A 16,739-nucleotide genomic window follows, 5' to 3' on the forward strand; every position below is an offset into this window, starting at 1 on the left:
CAGTGTGGACGACGGCCCTCCACCACTACCGTTATGCTGGCGTCTTTGTAGCGGTGGTATTGCTCGAACACCCTCCCTCTTCAGCCTCATTGCTATTGTGTAGCAGCCCAGGTGAGTCCCAGTTTTTGACCGTACTGGGGTCACCTGTTCCACCTCACCGTACTGGCTGAAGAGGCATCCTAATACTTCCGCAGGTATTTGGGTTGGCACATTAAATACCTGCACCCGAGTCCTTCTCTTGCCCTGGTATTCAGGTATTAGTTTGACTCTCCCATGCTTTATTTCTTGGAGGGAGAGTCTCTCCGCATCGTCCTTGGTGGGTAGGAGGATGTCCCACACAGCGAAGCTCCTCTGGTGCAGGTATAGTACTGGGATGTTAAGTTTGTGGAGGAGCCCCGCCATGTCTTCCTTCTTCATCCCTAGGAGGCGGTTTTCCGGTATATCGGAAATGGCAAAGGACAGGACTCTGCCCTCAATTGCCTCCCAGGCACCTGGTATGGGTTTTATATCTGCCCCCTCTATGTATTGTCTGTACTTTGTCAGGTACAGGTCTCTATACTCTTGAGGGGACAGTTGTTTTTCTACGGTCTTCCCCCACGCAGACCCTCTTGTTGGTGTTGGTATGGGGTCTTTAGTGAGGTTAGACCGTTTTTGGTCTTTTATGGAGGTCGCCCTCTGCCTGTTTATTGGCGACGCTTCCTGCCTCCCCAGATGTCTTGGTCAGTCCTTTTGTGGGAGTGTCACATTTTTGGGCGGCGGCTTCCTTTTTAGTGTCTTTTTCGGGAGCAGCTTCCCGTTTTGGGGAGTCGGCTTCCTGGGGAGCATGATCTTTTTTGTTTACTTTGAGGCCATCTGCTCCTTCCTCGTTTGTGAGGTCCAGGCGGTATGCCCCCTCATTTTCTTGATCTGCTCCCCTTTTGGGAGAGCAGCCCTCCTGGGGAGCGCTGTCCCCTTTATTGTCCTTTTGGTCTGGCACCTCCTCCTTTTTGTAGTTGGAGTGAGATGCTACGACCGATTTTGGTTTTGCTCCCCTTTGGGGGGAGTCGCCCTCGTGGGGAGCTGTTGTTAAATTTTCCCACTTCTGGGGAGCGTCCAATGGTGTCATACCCGGGCGGTACGCCCCATCAGCAGTTGTTTTTTCTCCTGTTGGGGATTCGTCCTCTTGGGGAGCAGTAGCCCCCTGGCTGGGGGTATCCATATTGGTGGGCCCCTGGCTGAGGGTATCCATATTGGTGGCCCCCGGGCTGGGGGTGTCCGTTTTGGGTCCCTCTTTTAAAAAATTCACTGAAAAAAGTGACGTGGAATCAGCGTCCAAAGTGGGGAGCCGACTTTGGCGCCAAAAAGAGGTGGCGCCAAAAGGCGGCAAGAGGGGAGATAGAACTGAGAGAGGGAGTGGGAAGTTAGTAGAGGGAAGAGAGAAGGTGTTTCCGACCCTCCCTCGCGGGAAGGTCGTAAATTATCACTTTGATCTTGTCCCGAAGGCCAAGAAATTACTGATAGCCAGACTTTGTGGATTTGTATAAGGTAAAAGTTTTCTTTTGTTTTTATTTTCGGACAAATAAATAATTTAAATGATACATTTTTGAATTAAAACAATTTTGAGAGGTCAACAACAAATTAATAATTTAAATGTTCTATGACCGAGAAGCGCCACCTGGCGACAGTTTAGTGAAACGTACCAAAAAAGGTGGCTGCCGTCTGCAAACTGCAGATGTATCTTTTCTTGTTTCATGAACACAAGAAGTGTTAAATTAATTTTTCTAAATAAAATATTTGTTTTATCATTCAATAAAAGAGTTTTTTTCTCTTTTTTTTTTCGTAATAATAAAAACCAAAGTACTTTTTTAAAATAAATATATGATTTCGTATTTCTGTGATTCCATTCCGTTCGGTTGTGTTACATAATTAACCGTATTCACTTCAAGTAGATTTTTTCTGAACACTGATCTCGGATATTACTTAAAAAAATATACAAAGTTATTTCTTTTGGCTATTTTTATAACTATATCTACTTCGATATTTTCTTTAATTTTCCAGTTTTGAGCGATTATCGAGATTCCAAAAACGTGATCCTCTCATGTCGGACATTACTAGTTCTTTTTTTTTTTTTTTTTTTTTTACTAAATAAACGCTTTAAAATAAGTTGAACCACTAAAAACTTACAAAAATAGGTAGAAAACGAACACTTAGAAAATTGATTTAATATTTTTTAAAACAACAGTTAACAAGTATATATATATATATATATATATATATATATATATATATATATATATATATATATATATATATATATATATTGTTTTTAATATTATGGGGTGTAGCCTCTTTTAAAAACAATATCTCCTTCAAGAACGGTCATAAAATGTGTTTTCAATCAGTATAATGGACGAGTTTTCCTATCTATCAAAAATTGACGAGTTTTCCGTGGACGAGTTTTCCTAAATTGTTTGCAGCATCCAATTTATAATTAATTCTAAGTATATAATTTTTGTTAAGTTTAATTATTTAAATTTAATACTGTCAATGAGTAAAACTTTGGTTCATCTGAACGTAAATTTATTTATACATTATTATTATTGTTATTATTATTGTTATTATTATTATTATTATTATTACTACTACTACTATTGAAGTGAGCTGCTCGCCGGGCAAAATGACGAACAGCTCCTTAAAAATAATTTTTCATAAACATTAATAAAAAACAAATATTCAGAAAAATTAATGAAAATAAATAGACTTGGCTTATTAAAAGAAGTGTAATTTTATTTACCCTTTTGTGTATCACACTCATGTGGTTTCTTTTGTGTCCGTAGAAAAGAAAGAAATCTTGACTGACTGGGTAAATGTTCTCTTTTTTGGCGTAAGGTCGAAAAGAAAAGATAAATTAAATATTTTTCTTTGGAATAGCCGTTCGAGTGAAAAGTGGCGTGGAAAGGTAAGAAGAATGTTTTTTTTGTTTCATTATGAGAACTGGCATAGCGTGTGTCATGCACATGTGACAGACACAGCAGTAGCGCGTGTTAACTCCTCAAGGGTCAGCGAGCGAAAAAGGAAGAGAGAGCACTCAAATTTGGTACCACGGTTTTTTTGTCTTCTTTTTTAGAGCTCTCCGGAAACAGTGACAATTCAAAAGTCTCTGTTAAAATTTTAGTTCCGGGGTAGACGCTACATTACCCCCCTACTAGACAGTATGTCGATAAGGAGAACAGAATGTCACTGAGTGTAAACAGCAAATCGGTGTGGGCGCTGAATGCGTCTACCCGACCTGGTAGAAATGGTCGTGCTCGATGAGTCGGGGTCGTCGAAACGGACCGTAGTCTTTGGTTTCTGCATGTGTAACATCATCGTCAAAAATCGCTTTCTTTAAGCGATCTACACTGACCGAGTCACGTCTGCCGTTAATCTCGATTATGAAGAATTTCAGGTATCTCTTGAGTACATTGTAAGAGCCGGAATACGGCAACTGAAGGCGGGTAGTCACGCCACTATTCCGGACGAACACGTAGGTCCATGAGTTCATGTCCTTGGGAACATGCGTGTGTACATCTTGTGCTCTTGGCGCGATGTTGAAAGGTATTGCCATATAATCCTTTACACGGGAGGTGTAATTCACCGGGTCTGGCATGCGTTCGGGGTTGGTAGTTGTGACCATCTGCCCAGGCAAGATCAGTGAGGCTCCGTAGACCATTTCAGCAGGGGTTAGACTAATGTCCGTTTTGATGGTGGACCTAATACCTAGGAGAACGAAGGGAAGGTATTCCATCCATCTGTTAGGGTCGGAGTATGCTTTCAAGGACGCTTTCAATTGCCTGTGAAAGCGCTCAATCATGCCATTTGTTGCCGGATGGTATGAAGTAGTGCGTATGTGTTTACATCTGAGTAGGTGAGACAGTTCCGAAAAGAGGTAAGAGTTGAATTGTCTACCTCAGTCGGTTGTAATGGTGTTAGGCACCCCATAACAAGCTATCCAGTGTGTGATAAGGGCTTTGGCCACAGTTTCGGCAGAAGTATCTTTAATGGGTATGGCTTCAGGCCATCTCGAAAACCTGTCAATGCAAGTCAGCAGATGTGTACAGTCTCTGGAGGGTGGGAGTGGGCCCACTAAGTCTATATGGACGTGCTGAAAGCAAGCTTCAGGGGTTGAGAAGGTCGAAAGTGGGCTTTTAATGTGCTTATGAATTTTAGACTTTTGACAAGGTATGCAACTCCTGGTCCATTCGCGTATATCTCGATTGATGGCTGTCCATATAAAACGAGACGTCACCAACTTCTGTGTAGAGCGGATGCCAGGATGCGATAGGCTGTGCAGCTAAGAGAAAACAGCTCGCCTATGTTTGGGAGGAACATAAGGGCGCTCATGTCCGGTTGAGATATCACACCAAATCACTTCGCTAGAAAAGGGTATGGGAACCTGTTTGAATGATAGGCTTTCAGAATGTAGCAAGTTATTCAACTCCTCATCATTTCTTTGGTCGACGGCGATCTGTTTAAGATCAATACTATCAGTAGGCTGAATGGCATCAATGTGCATGCGCGATAATGTGTCGGCGACAACGTTCTCAGTGCCTTTGATGTATTTGATGTCTGAAGTGAACTGAGAAATGTAGTCTAAATGACGAGCTTCTCTGGGTGAATGCTTGCTGGGTTTGGCGAGCAAGGCGTGCGATAGCGGTTTATGGTCCGTAAAAAGAGTGAAGTCGGATCCCTCTAGCATGTAGCGAAAATGCTTGACCGCACAATAAGTGGCTAAAAGTTTTCTGCCAAAGGTACTATATTTGGTCTCAGCATTCTGAAGTCGCCTGGAGAAAAAAGATAGTGGTTGCCACGTGTTGTCTACAAACTGCTGTAATACCCCTCCAATGCCCACATCCGATGCGTCTACTGACAGGGATAGGGGAGCGTGTGGGTGGGGAAAAACCAACATAGTGGCAGCCATTAATGCTTCTTTTACTTTGTTGAAGGAGTGTAATTCCGTTCAAAGTGATTGTTTCATTTTTTTTCTTTTTGTTCCTGAGTACATCCGTTAAGGGCTGTGCGATTTCGGCACAGTGAGGAACAAAACGCCTGTAAAAATTTATCAACCCGAGGAATTACCGAAGTTCACGAAGGGAAGTGGGAGGCGGGTAATCAACAATGGATTGGACTTTTTCCGGGAGAGGGCGGATACCCTCCGAATCAATTAAATGTCTCAGGAAGGAAAGCGAAGAGACTCCAAACTCACACTTGCTGGGGTTGATGATAACACCGTATTCCGACAATCTGTGGAACAGTTGCTGTAGATGCTGCACGTGTTCGCTTTCGGATGAACTCGCTACGAGTAGATCATCAATGTATGTGTAAACGAATGGTAATCCACGTAAGACTGCGTCTATAAATCGCTGGAAGGACTGGCCAGCATTTCTCAGTCCAAAGGGCATTCGTAGAAATTCGAAGAGTCCGAATGGGGTAGTTATAGCAGTTTTGGGGATATCTTCAGGGTCCACAGGAATCTGATTGTACGCACGGACGAGATCGATTTTGGAGAATATCGATTTACCATGGAGAGAGTTTGAAAAATCCTGGAGGTGAGGAATGGGGTGATTATCTGGAGTCGTGCGACTGTTCAGTGCTCGATAATCCCCTCAAGGGTGCCAGTCGCCTGCTGACTTTTTGGGCACCATGTGGAGTGGCGATGACCAATTACTGTCGGAGGGTCGAATAATACCCAAATCCAGCATGTGCTGAAATTCTTGCTTGGCGACTTTCAGGCGGTCAGGTTTGAGTCTGCGCGGGCACGCACTCACAGGAAGTCCTCTGGTCTGGATGTGGTGGGTAACATCATGTGTAACCCTGTCGTTGCTAAAAACAGGACAAATTATATTAGGGAAACCTTTTAAGAGGTCTGTGTATGGGTCCGTAGCATCCTTCAATATGACCGGGCTTATCATCATCTTTCTATTAATCTTCCCTTGCACAGTAAGTCCAGTGCTATTGTCGATTAATTTGCCGCATTTGACGTCCACAAGTATGCCAAAATGATGCAAGAAATCCGTTCCTAAAATTGGAATGGGCAGCTTCGCGATAGTAAAAATCCATTGGAAGGTGCGTCGGAATACCAGATCTAATGTTAACGACTTTTCTCCGAAAGTCGGAATAGATGAGTGATTCACGGCTTGTAGACAGAAATTCGACGGGGTACGTTTCTCTTTCAACAGTTCCTTGGGGATTATGCTGACTTCTACGCCGGTATTAATGAGAGATCGTGTACCAGTGTTCTTATCTGTGACGTAAAGGGTGCGACAAATGTGGTTTCTGCCAGGGGTATCGGTCGCCCCTACCACCTGGCCTGGCCGTTTCCCGCTTGCTTATCGTTCTTCATGAAAGAGCAAGGCCTGCGGCATCGGAAAGCTTTTTCGCTGTAACACGCATGGAATCGACACAGACTGTCACCATTTCGACTGTTACTTCGTGGTCGAGAACAGTCCTGTCCGCTCGGACGCGGGTGTCTGCTTGGTCTGAGCTCCATATCATGAATCTGGTCACTCAGGTTTTGGATTAGTTGGGCTTGTCTCTCCAGTTCTTCGCGGATATATGTGGAGGTGCCTGAGGTTTCGGGAAAGGAATCCTCTGGTGCCTGTGCGTGCACCGGGGCTACTGAAACCGTTACTTCCATGATTTTGTCAGCCAACTCCGCCAATTCCTCGACTAAGGTGGTGTCTTTGGAAGACGCTAGTATCATCTGAATACTGGACGGCAGCCTACTAACGAATAATTGTTTGAGGATGTCTGGCTGTAGAACGCTTTCGCCCATTAATTGTTTCATCTGTCTCAGTAATTGGGATGGTTTTCGGTCGCCGAGTTCCTCCTCGATCAGCAGTTGCCGGAGACGCTTTGTTGGGAGTCGCTTGTTCTTCTGATTAACTCCGACTTAAAAGTGTCATAAGAAATAGATCCTGGGGGTGCCATTATCAAGTCGCGGACTTCAGCCATCACTTCATGCGTGAGTGCGGCCACCACGTGGTTCAGCTTAGTTAATTCGCTGAGTGAAAAACTGAGCTTCCACGTGGGCAAACCACAACGTCAGGTCGTGTGTCCAGAAAGGCGGAATTTTAAGAACAGCCTGTATTGCCGTTGTCGCTGATATGGTATCACTATCCATGGTTGGTTTGCTGCCCTGGCCTGGGTTGAGAAAAACTTAGTTTGAAAGTCTTTAAACTGCCGAATTGGGAATGTCCAGCTCCTCGCGTGTTCTACCAAAGTCTGACGAAAAGGGGTCACCAGTGAAGTGAGCTGCTCGCCGGGCAAAACGACGAACAGCTCCTTTAAAATAATTTTTCATAAACATTAATAAAAAACAAATATTCAGAAAAATTAATGAAAATAAAGTCAGACTTGGATTATTAAAAGAAGTGTAATTTTATTTACCCTTTTGTGTATCACACTCATGTGGTTTCTTTTGTGTCCGTAGAAAAGAAAGAAATCTTGACTGACTGGGTAAATGTTCTCTTTTTTGGCGTAAAGTCGAAAAGAAAAAATAAATTAAATATTTTTCTTTGGGATAGCAGTTTGAGTGAAAAGTGGCGTGGAAAGGTAAGAAGAATGTTTTTTTGGTTTCATTATGAGAACTGGCATAGCGTGTGTCGTGCACATGTGACAGACACAGCAGTAGCGCGTGTTAACTCCTCAAGGGTCAGCGAGCGAAAAAGGAAGAGAGAGCACTCGAATTTGGTGTCACGGTTTTTTTTGTCCTCTTTTTTAGAGCTCTCCGGAAACGGTGACAATTCAAAAGTCTCTGTCAAATTTTAGTTCCAGGGTAGACGCTACACTATTATTATTATTACTATTATCATTATTATTATTATTATTATTATTAGCAAAGTATAGTATCTGTTTTGAAACTAAACTTCACCTTTTCTGTCCTCGTTCAGTGGAGAAGAAATCCTTCTTAACTTTTTTTCTTACTAAATAAACGCTTTAAAATAAGTTAAACCACTAACAACTTAGCCAGCTAGGTAGAAAAATCGATTTTGCCCTTTTTAAAACAGTAAATAAGTATAAATACTTTAAAAAATATTATGCGGTCTGTAGTCTTATTTTTGAACTGAATAAACGCTTTAAAATAAATTGAACCACTAACAACTTAGCCAGCTAGGTAGAAAACGAACACTTAGAAAATCGATTTTATCTTTTTTAAAACAACAGTAATTAGATAAAAATATTTATAAAAAATATATTATGGGGAGGTGTAGTCTCTTTTAAAAACATATCTAAACAGTCCTAAAATGTATTTTTGGTACCGAGCTGTTTGTAAATAGTTTTTTTGCATGTTAAATTCAAGTTTTACTATATTTTCTTTTATTCAATTATAAGGTTGAAGCACAGAATGGATACAAAACACCCTCCCCTCCCTATGTTAAGAATGGCTTTCAAAATAATAACATTATTATTTCAGCACGGTACCAAAAATACATAAGTACCCAAAATTTTACTTTGTCTCGTACAATGTTTTTAATTTTAAATTATAAAATAAAATACATTTAATCATTTTCAACTTCATCGTTCATTATTTCTTTTTTTTTATTTGTTAAACATGTGCTTAATTAAAATTAAATTTTAATCACATCCTTACATTTGAAATAATGGCGTGATTAAATTTTACTCATTTCAAGTTTGTGAAACATTGTTCATTTAAGAATGTAAATAAACTTCTGGTTAAATTAATCGATACCGGTGTTGAACGTAAAGAGTCACTTTTTTAGGATTACATTGTTCGACTAGTATTTTCAAGTTAAATTCAAGTTTTACGGTATCTTTTTTATTATTATCACTATTCTTAAGGAATTCATTAAATATTTGGTAAAGAAATTTTAAATTTGTTTTTTCATGCAGTACCTACAGCTTCATTACTCAATAGTCTGCAAGTAACATTTTGTTTCGTCGAGCAGTTACTTGCTCAACTAATTTTTCAAAGGACCATTTGAATAAATTCACAATGATTTAAATATCTAATTATTTTTAAAAATCATTTTATTTTCAGATACGTGCACCTTTTAATTAAAAGAGAATTTACTAAGAACTTTAAAGCCAGGCCTTAATCGACAGTTGAAAGGCTTAACCTATTTCATTTTTATTTTGTAAACAGTATTATCTAGTATCTAGAAGAATTTCTATTCTTTCTGTCAACAAAAATCTTTTAATCAAAATGCCACTTTCTTCAACAATGCCTTAAGGAATTCAGGATACAAAAAAAATTAAATACAACCATCGTACTCCTCTGCTAGCCGTCTGAAATCCGTAATCACCATACAATGTGACTAGCAACAAACCATCAATAGCAATGAATCCCACAACCACTATAATCAAAACCAATACACTAATCATAACGTTCTTTGCCCATCCAACTGGTTTAGGAAAAAGGAAAATATTTAGTTTAATGTTCCATTTAGCTCGAATGTCAAACCCAACATACCTAAGGAATTTTTTAATATTGTACAAAACTCTTTCAAGTACCCACATAGATATAGTTCCATTTTTAATAAAACTCAATTCAACTATTCCTAATTTAGCACAAAGAATTATAACATCCAATAAAAAAAATCAAATCAGCCTAAAAAATTCCTTCCGCAATACAACTGCAACTGTAACAACAAGCAAAAATGCCTACTCAATAATGATTGTATTCGCAGAGATGTTATATACTGAGCTATACTGTAACTCCCCCACAACAGACATAAATATTCTGTTGTTCTTTTCCCCCATCAATCATCTAATAGAACCACAGATCCAATAAGTGAATTAAATAGTCTATCAACAATCCTATTACTACTACTACTACTACTACTACTACTAGTAGTAGTAGTAGTAATAATAATAATAATAATAATAATAATAATTCTCCTTACAATCTTTCTAACACTAATAACACTCATAATCCCCTCCAAAACAATATGCCAGCACTTATTGGCCCGACCAGTGATCACCACAATGAACAAACTTCAAACCATCTCCCCACATCAAACCCAGTACAAATTAACAAATAACAGACCCCGAACACCTAGTAAAACACTACTACTTCAACCTTAATAAAGACAAGAATATCTAACCACACATCTTCTTTTAACAACCAAAATTCGAATAATAACCACAGAATTTCTCTAACAACTTTTATTAGACTTGAGGTTTTTAATTAAACTACTTCCGCAATTAAACAGGCTATCCTAAAACTCCAGGCTCTAAATCATGTGACCTTTGCACATCTGAAGCTATAACAATAATTACTTCCCCTAAAGTACCAATATAAAACATTCTAACAGTGAACTAATCTTCCATTGCAAACATAAGACCAAATTTGAATATAGCCAATTTGAAATTATATAGTTTTAACTACTTAGATACATAATTCCATAAAATTATAGATCTTTTATGCACTTTCTCAACACTTTATATATAATTTTTTTAGCCTCTTCTCTCCTCTCAGTTTTGTTAGCTTAGCACCTTCAGAATTTGTTGGAATGTATATGTGTGCATGCATGTATGTGTGTATATGTGTACCTATGCATTTATGTTTTTGTATATGTGTGTGTTTATATAATTGTATATTTATATGTATGTGTACATCACTTTATCCCCATTTAACTTTTAGAATCCATGTCCAAGGAAACTATATCTTAAATTTCAAGTGCGTAGACCCAAAATTGTCGGTGGAGTTTGGTAGAGTTCTCAAAGGTCAAATCGTTGAACTTTGACCCCTTAACAGCCAAATTTCTGTCCGAAACCCGATCACATCGATTTTCCCAAATCTCAGTACCCTCTATATCAAATTTCGAGCCTGTAGACTAAAAATTGACAGAGTTATTGCATAGGGAAATGTACACACACACACAGACAGACACATTCACTTTTATAGATATATATATATACTAGTATTTCAGCCCGGCATTGCCCGGGTGTTTGGAGGTTTATGTTGAGCAAAAAAAAAAGGAGGGGATCAATTTTTTTAACTTTGACTCCTTAAGAGTTATTGTTTGGGCTTAAATCAAGTTTTTAAGTTGGATCCATGTCCAAGGAACTTATATCTAAAATTTTAAGTGTTTAGACCCAAAATTGGCAGAGAAGTTTGGTAGAGTTCTCAAAGGTCAAATCGTTGAACTTTGACCCCTTAACAGTAAAATTTCTGGCCGAAAACCGATTACAAAGATTTTCCCAACTTTCAATACTCTGTATATCAAATTTCGAGTCTGTAGACTGAAAATTGACAGAGATATTCTGTAGGGAAATGTACACAGACAGACAGACACACACACAGATACTTTCACTTATATATGTATCTAGAAGTGTAAGCCATTTTGAGTTTCAGAACAGTTTCAGATGGTTTGCTGTTACACACAAGTCCTGGGAGGTGACTTGTTTGTAGTAGACAATTCCACAGAACAAAATATTTTTACCGTGTAGAGACGGAAAAGAACATGTGAAATTTCTCCAGAAAAGGTTTAATATTTATGAAGCAATTCTGGTTTCTGATTGGTTGGTAGCAGAACGTGAATTAATTTGATCCGTCAGTTCTTAGCAGCATCGTTTATGAATAGAATCGTCCGACTGTGTGGAATCATACCCCATTATAACACTGTTGTGATGGGATGTGCCTCTTAGCGGCTGCAGGGAGACAGGGTAGTACAAGTCAAGGATTCGTCACTTGACACTCAGCCCAACAGGTGAAGGGCCAGGAACCGGCCCAGCACCTGTTGGACTGAGGTACGCCGCCTGGGTAATACCTAGGAGGTCCACCCTCCCAGGCCATGCCACCGGGTTTCCGGTGGGGCAAGTTTATTGCTTGCTGCCTGAGGCGCCCCGACCGGGGAATGCCGACGGGGTTACTCAGGCAATTTTTAAAATTGCAGGAGTTCCCCTCCTTTAGGAGAGCCTGCGGGGTTCCCACTTTCCAGCCTTGTGCCAAATAATGCTGATGTGGGCAGCATTTAAATAACTACCCCATTATAACACCAAAATATTGCAACATCGTCCCTATTTTTTTTATAATGGGGAAGTCCCTTGTGTTTGTTCTGCTCAAAAATAAATATATATTTTTATATTCACTTAGACATAACAAAATTTAGAAATCATTTGGATCTTAGAATTTTAGCATTTAAAAAGACGCCATTTTTTTTTTTTAAGCAAAAGTATTAGTTACGCATTAGTAGGTTAAAGTGTTAATACAAATAAAATGGATACAGTTTAACGTCTTGTCCAGGACTAATTTTTTTTTTTTTTTATATATAGAAATCTATATACATACAGGGCAGTAACAAAAAAAAAATTATTCAGTCGAATTCCCCAACAAGTTTTGAAAAAAAAAACGTTGTAACTTTATCCTTGTTGCGGGTTCGTAAATACATCAGCGATATTTTGTTCTGATGATATGTAATTCAAAATAATGGATTCCTTTTTTATCTCGTTTTTTATGAAATGGTATTTTATATCTATATGCTTAGATCTTTGGTTGATTATGGTGTTCTGTGCTAAGACTATACTGGCTAGATTATCACAATTAATTACTACGAGGCTTTTAATTAATGCTGGCTCTAAAATAGTCTTTAGGATATTTTTAAGGTAGAGTGCTTCCTGGGTTGTGTGTGTGATCGCGATAAATTCTGCTTCACATGTAGAGAGAGATACAATCTGTTGCTTTTTAGATTTCCATGAAATAATAGGCACATTTTCTGAGAGTCTGAAACAATATCCAGATAAACTCTTGCGATCTTCATCGTTTGCCCAGTCTGAATCAGAAAAACCTTCTAATTTTAGGGAATTTCTTGATTTTCTAACTTCTGTTCTTTAGTTCCTTTTTAATAACGCAGGATTTGTTTAATTCTGTTTAAATCCTTCATTGTCGGTCGTGATAATTTTTGTGACAGTTTTGTTACAGTATAGCATATATCGGGCCTGGTTGCAGTCATTAAATATATAAGACTACCTATAATTTCGCGATATTGTGCGTCATTTATTATTTCAGATTCTGTGTGTATATTTTTTTTAATATCATTTTCGACCGGTGTAGAGCGTTTCTTGCACTCTCCCATTCCAAATTTTAATAGTATTTTGTCGATGTATCTCGATTGAGTCATCGTAACAAGTCCTTTGCTTTGAGTAAATTCTATCCCCAGAAACCAGGATATTTTGCCAAGATCGGTCATTTTGAATCTTTTACTTAATTTGTTCTTAACATCAGTTAACATTATGTCACAATTTGATGCGATTAAAATATCATTGACCCACAAAACCAAAATCAGTAGTTTATCGTCTTTGTGTTGGGTATATAAACAGGGGTCTACAGCGCATTGTCTAAATTGTTGTTTAATAATATAATCATGAAATACTGTGTTCCAACACTGAGCACTCTGCTTTAGATCATATAATGACTTTAAATAGAATTGTAGAAGGCGGTACAATGCAGAAGTAACGGAAAGACACAAGCTGAAGCAGGTGAGAAATTTATTAATACAACTTATAAATACATGTGTACGTATTCATATTTCATATACGCAGTATATTTATATTTGCACAGTGGTCACCTGGGAAAGTTTATTTTTTTAATTTTATTTTGTTTGTTTATTTATTTTATAATTGTATTATACAATGGTGGGATGGTGCGCATTAAGTTAAGAATGAAGAGCCTAATTCATGTCGGCAATTAATCTTGGGATGTAATTTGGCAATCAGGATTGATTCTTTGATACGAAGGTTGCCAACATTGCGTTCGGTGGCTAAAATATCTACTCTGATGGATTTGTTAGTGTTGCCGCATGTGTGAAGGTGTTTGCGAACAGAAGAGGCTTGTGTTTGTATGTGTTCTTTTACTCTAATGTGCAGGTGTCTCACTGAGCTACCGACGTATGACGTCACATTTTGTGCACTGTATGCGATATACTGTGTATGTACGGTGGCACATGTTAGTGGTGTTCATCGGGCAGTTAGTTAGGGCGCAGGGTACGTTGCTTAGGTGAGTTTTGCGTTTTGAAAAATGCTGTCGTAGTGATGGCCCAGTGTGTATAAGTTGTATGTCTAGACCCTCTCTGTGTATAGCTTTGCGGATGACTGTTGTGATCTTGTTGTTGAAATGCGGCAGCTTTAGAAAGCAGGTGTTAGAGGAAAAATGTTGCGTGTGTTTTCTAGATTTATTGAGGTTTGCAATGGTTGGTTTTGGGTATCTATTGGTTTCTAGCACTTGGTTGAATTTATTTGTGCAGGTATTTTTATCCGCTTTGTTGCTGCATTTGTTGCGGATGCGCGCTATTTCATTCCTCACATAGCTTATTTTAGCTTTACGAGGAGGGCAGATTTATAGTGTATGAAGAGATCTCTACAGGCGGGTTTCTTGTAGAATTTGGTGGATATATTACCGTCTTCGGAGATCTTGAGGCTGAAGTCTAAAAGTGCCAGGGATCCAGAGCTGTCGGGATGCTCGATGGTGAACTCAATGTGTGGGTCGGTGTTGTTAAACATGTTAAAATTGAGTTTGCATCCTCCCGGGAAGGTGTTAGGAGTAGGATATCATCAACGTATCGCGTGAAGAAGGTGTAGGAGTAGCAAGAGTTGAGGGCGCGGCATTCGAGTTTGTCCATGAATGTGATAGCGAGTAGTCCTGACAGGCTGGACCCCATAGGTAATCCTGTGATTTGTTAATATGTGCTTTGTTTGTATGTGAAGTAAGTGTTGTCTATTATTATTTCTAGGAGGTCATGTATATCAGTTCCAGTGAGGCCAAAGCAATAGAGGCTACAGGAAGAAATGCAGTCGGTAATTATGTCAATTGCCGGGTATGCAGGGACAGATGTGTAGAGGGCGACGACGTCTAGGCTGAAGGCATATCTGTTGTGCTTGAGTTGTTCTGATGAAAGTGAACGTAACCTAGAGATGACTTCATTAGAGCTGCTGACGTGTCCCGGGAAGGTTGGAAGAAGTGGTTTTAAGAGGTGGGAAAGAAACCAGGAAATTTTGTAGAGTGGTCCTTCTTTGCTGGATACTATGGGTCTTATTTTGGTGGTGGGGCCTGTTTTATGGGGTGATAGAATGTGGGAAGTCTACTATTTCTTGTGGTGAAGTTGTGTCTGTATTTGCTAGGGATGCTCCTTTTGTTGCAAATGTTGGTCCAGGTTGTATTGATGCGGTGTTCTATTTGTATAGAGGAAATGCTGCTAACTGGTGCGTATAGTGTGTCATTGCTAAGGTGAGAGAAAGCAAGTGTGTCGTATGTGGCCTGTGAGATCACACAAAATTCTTTCTCCTTGTCTGAGGGTAGGAAGATGAGATCTTTGTTTCTTAGGTTTTCTAGTGTAGTGCGTTGCGATCTTGTTAGGTTGGGTATAATTTTATTCTCTTCGCGTTGTAGTATGGAGAAAATATTTCGTTTTAGACGTGTGAGTTTGATGTCTAATTCACTGTTATTTGGTGGTGGGTGTAATGGATGATGAAGTTGGAATAATATAGGGAAATTGGGGTTGTGATCATCGTGTGTGGAGTGCCAGTGTCAAGTGGGAACGGTGGAAGTACAGGAAAGAGAGAGAGGGAAATAGGAACTTATTTCTTCTGAAGATGGTGAGATTGTGATCGTGTTGCTCCTCGGAATAAACATAAAATTTAAGATAACGCCTAAATGTGTATATAATGGCGTGCTAAAGTTACATAAGGTAGTGCCTAATAGTGTAGACATAATAAATTTGTATGTGGCATCTGTTGTTTTAAATCTACAGTAATTTTGGTACAGAGGGGAAAAACTGTGCCACTTTTATTATTTATATATATATATATATATATATATATATATATATATATATATATATATATATATAGGGATTATTATCATGATCATTGGTGGTTATTATTATAAATTATTATTTAATCACTAATTGTTATGAACAAGAAAACCAACTTCTCGCAATCAGAACAGAATCAAACTAAGACAGGAAGACTTGAACAAATACATATTTAAAATAACGTAGGATAGAGCTCTACAATATGAAATAATAACAAAATCTATTTGTCTTAATACATTACTGTAATTTCAAGGTAGTATCAATCATTGAAAGTGTCTCCAACTGGCATAATTATTTATTCATATAAACAATACAACATTTTTAACCAGGCCGAAGGGTGGGGCGGTCTTATCTCATACTAAAACTAAATAAACGAGTCACATTTACGGATCATCTCATGAACTCAAATATTGTAGTTATACAAACATATATCCACCGTTCACCACAGCAAACAGAATATTTAGCAAATCACCTAATTGGATAATTGGTAAAAGGTAAAGAGGAATTATAAAAAAAGTTGGTAAAGAAAACGATGGGAGAGGTATGGATAAAATAAGAGGAGGGAGGTACCATAAGTTAAAACAAAAAAACAGTTAATTAGGGTTTCATCTCGTTTTGGCCATCCAAAATATTTACTTTTAAGTAACTATTCAATAAAACTGTTCCCCAACTTTCTCTAAATTTTGTCACAGAGAATTTCGCCTTGTCCAATTTATTATGCCTTTTAAGACAATATTGGAAAATGAGAACAAGCTGGAGATAGACGAAGGTTTTATCTCCATAAAATATCTCAGGACACATTGACATATCACACTTTTCATAGTTAAGCACAGAAACACATTGTACTTCTCTTTATCCATCGTTAATGTCTGATTCCATCAAACTGTAAAACGTTCCAGGGCAATAAGCGATTAGTTCAGCATGCAAATTATGTAGTCTTGAGTTTTG

At 38.6% G+C, this 16,739-nt stretch overlaps 1 protein-coding gene across 1 annotated transcript; it reads right to left on the bottom strand.

The window, feature by feature from the left end:
- Positions 1–3,259: 3,259 nt before the first annotated feature.
- Positions 3,260–3,832, bottom strand: LOC145247207 (uncharacterized). Its single transcript, XM_080108837.1, has one exon. It carries the CDS (start codon positions 3,830–3,832, stop codon positions 3,260–3,262), a length of 573 nt encoding a protein of 190 aa, XP_079964963.1.
- Between the last annotated feature and the right edge of the window lie 12,907 nt (positions 3,833–16,739).

Source organism: Euprymna scolopes, chromosome 25 (assembly GCF_053919585.1).
Source record: "Euprymna scolopes isolate OS-2025 chromosome 25, ASM5391958v1, whole genome shotgun sequence".
Taxonomy (NCBI): domain Eukaryota; kingdom Metazoa; phylum Mollusca; class Cephalopoda; order Sepiida; family Sepiolidae; genus Euprymna; species Euprymna scolopes.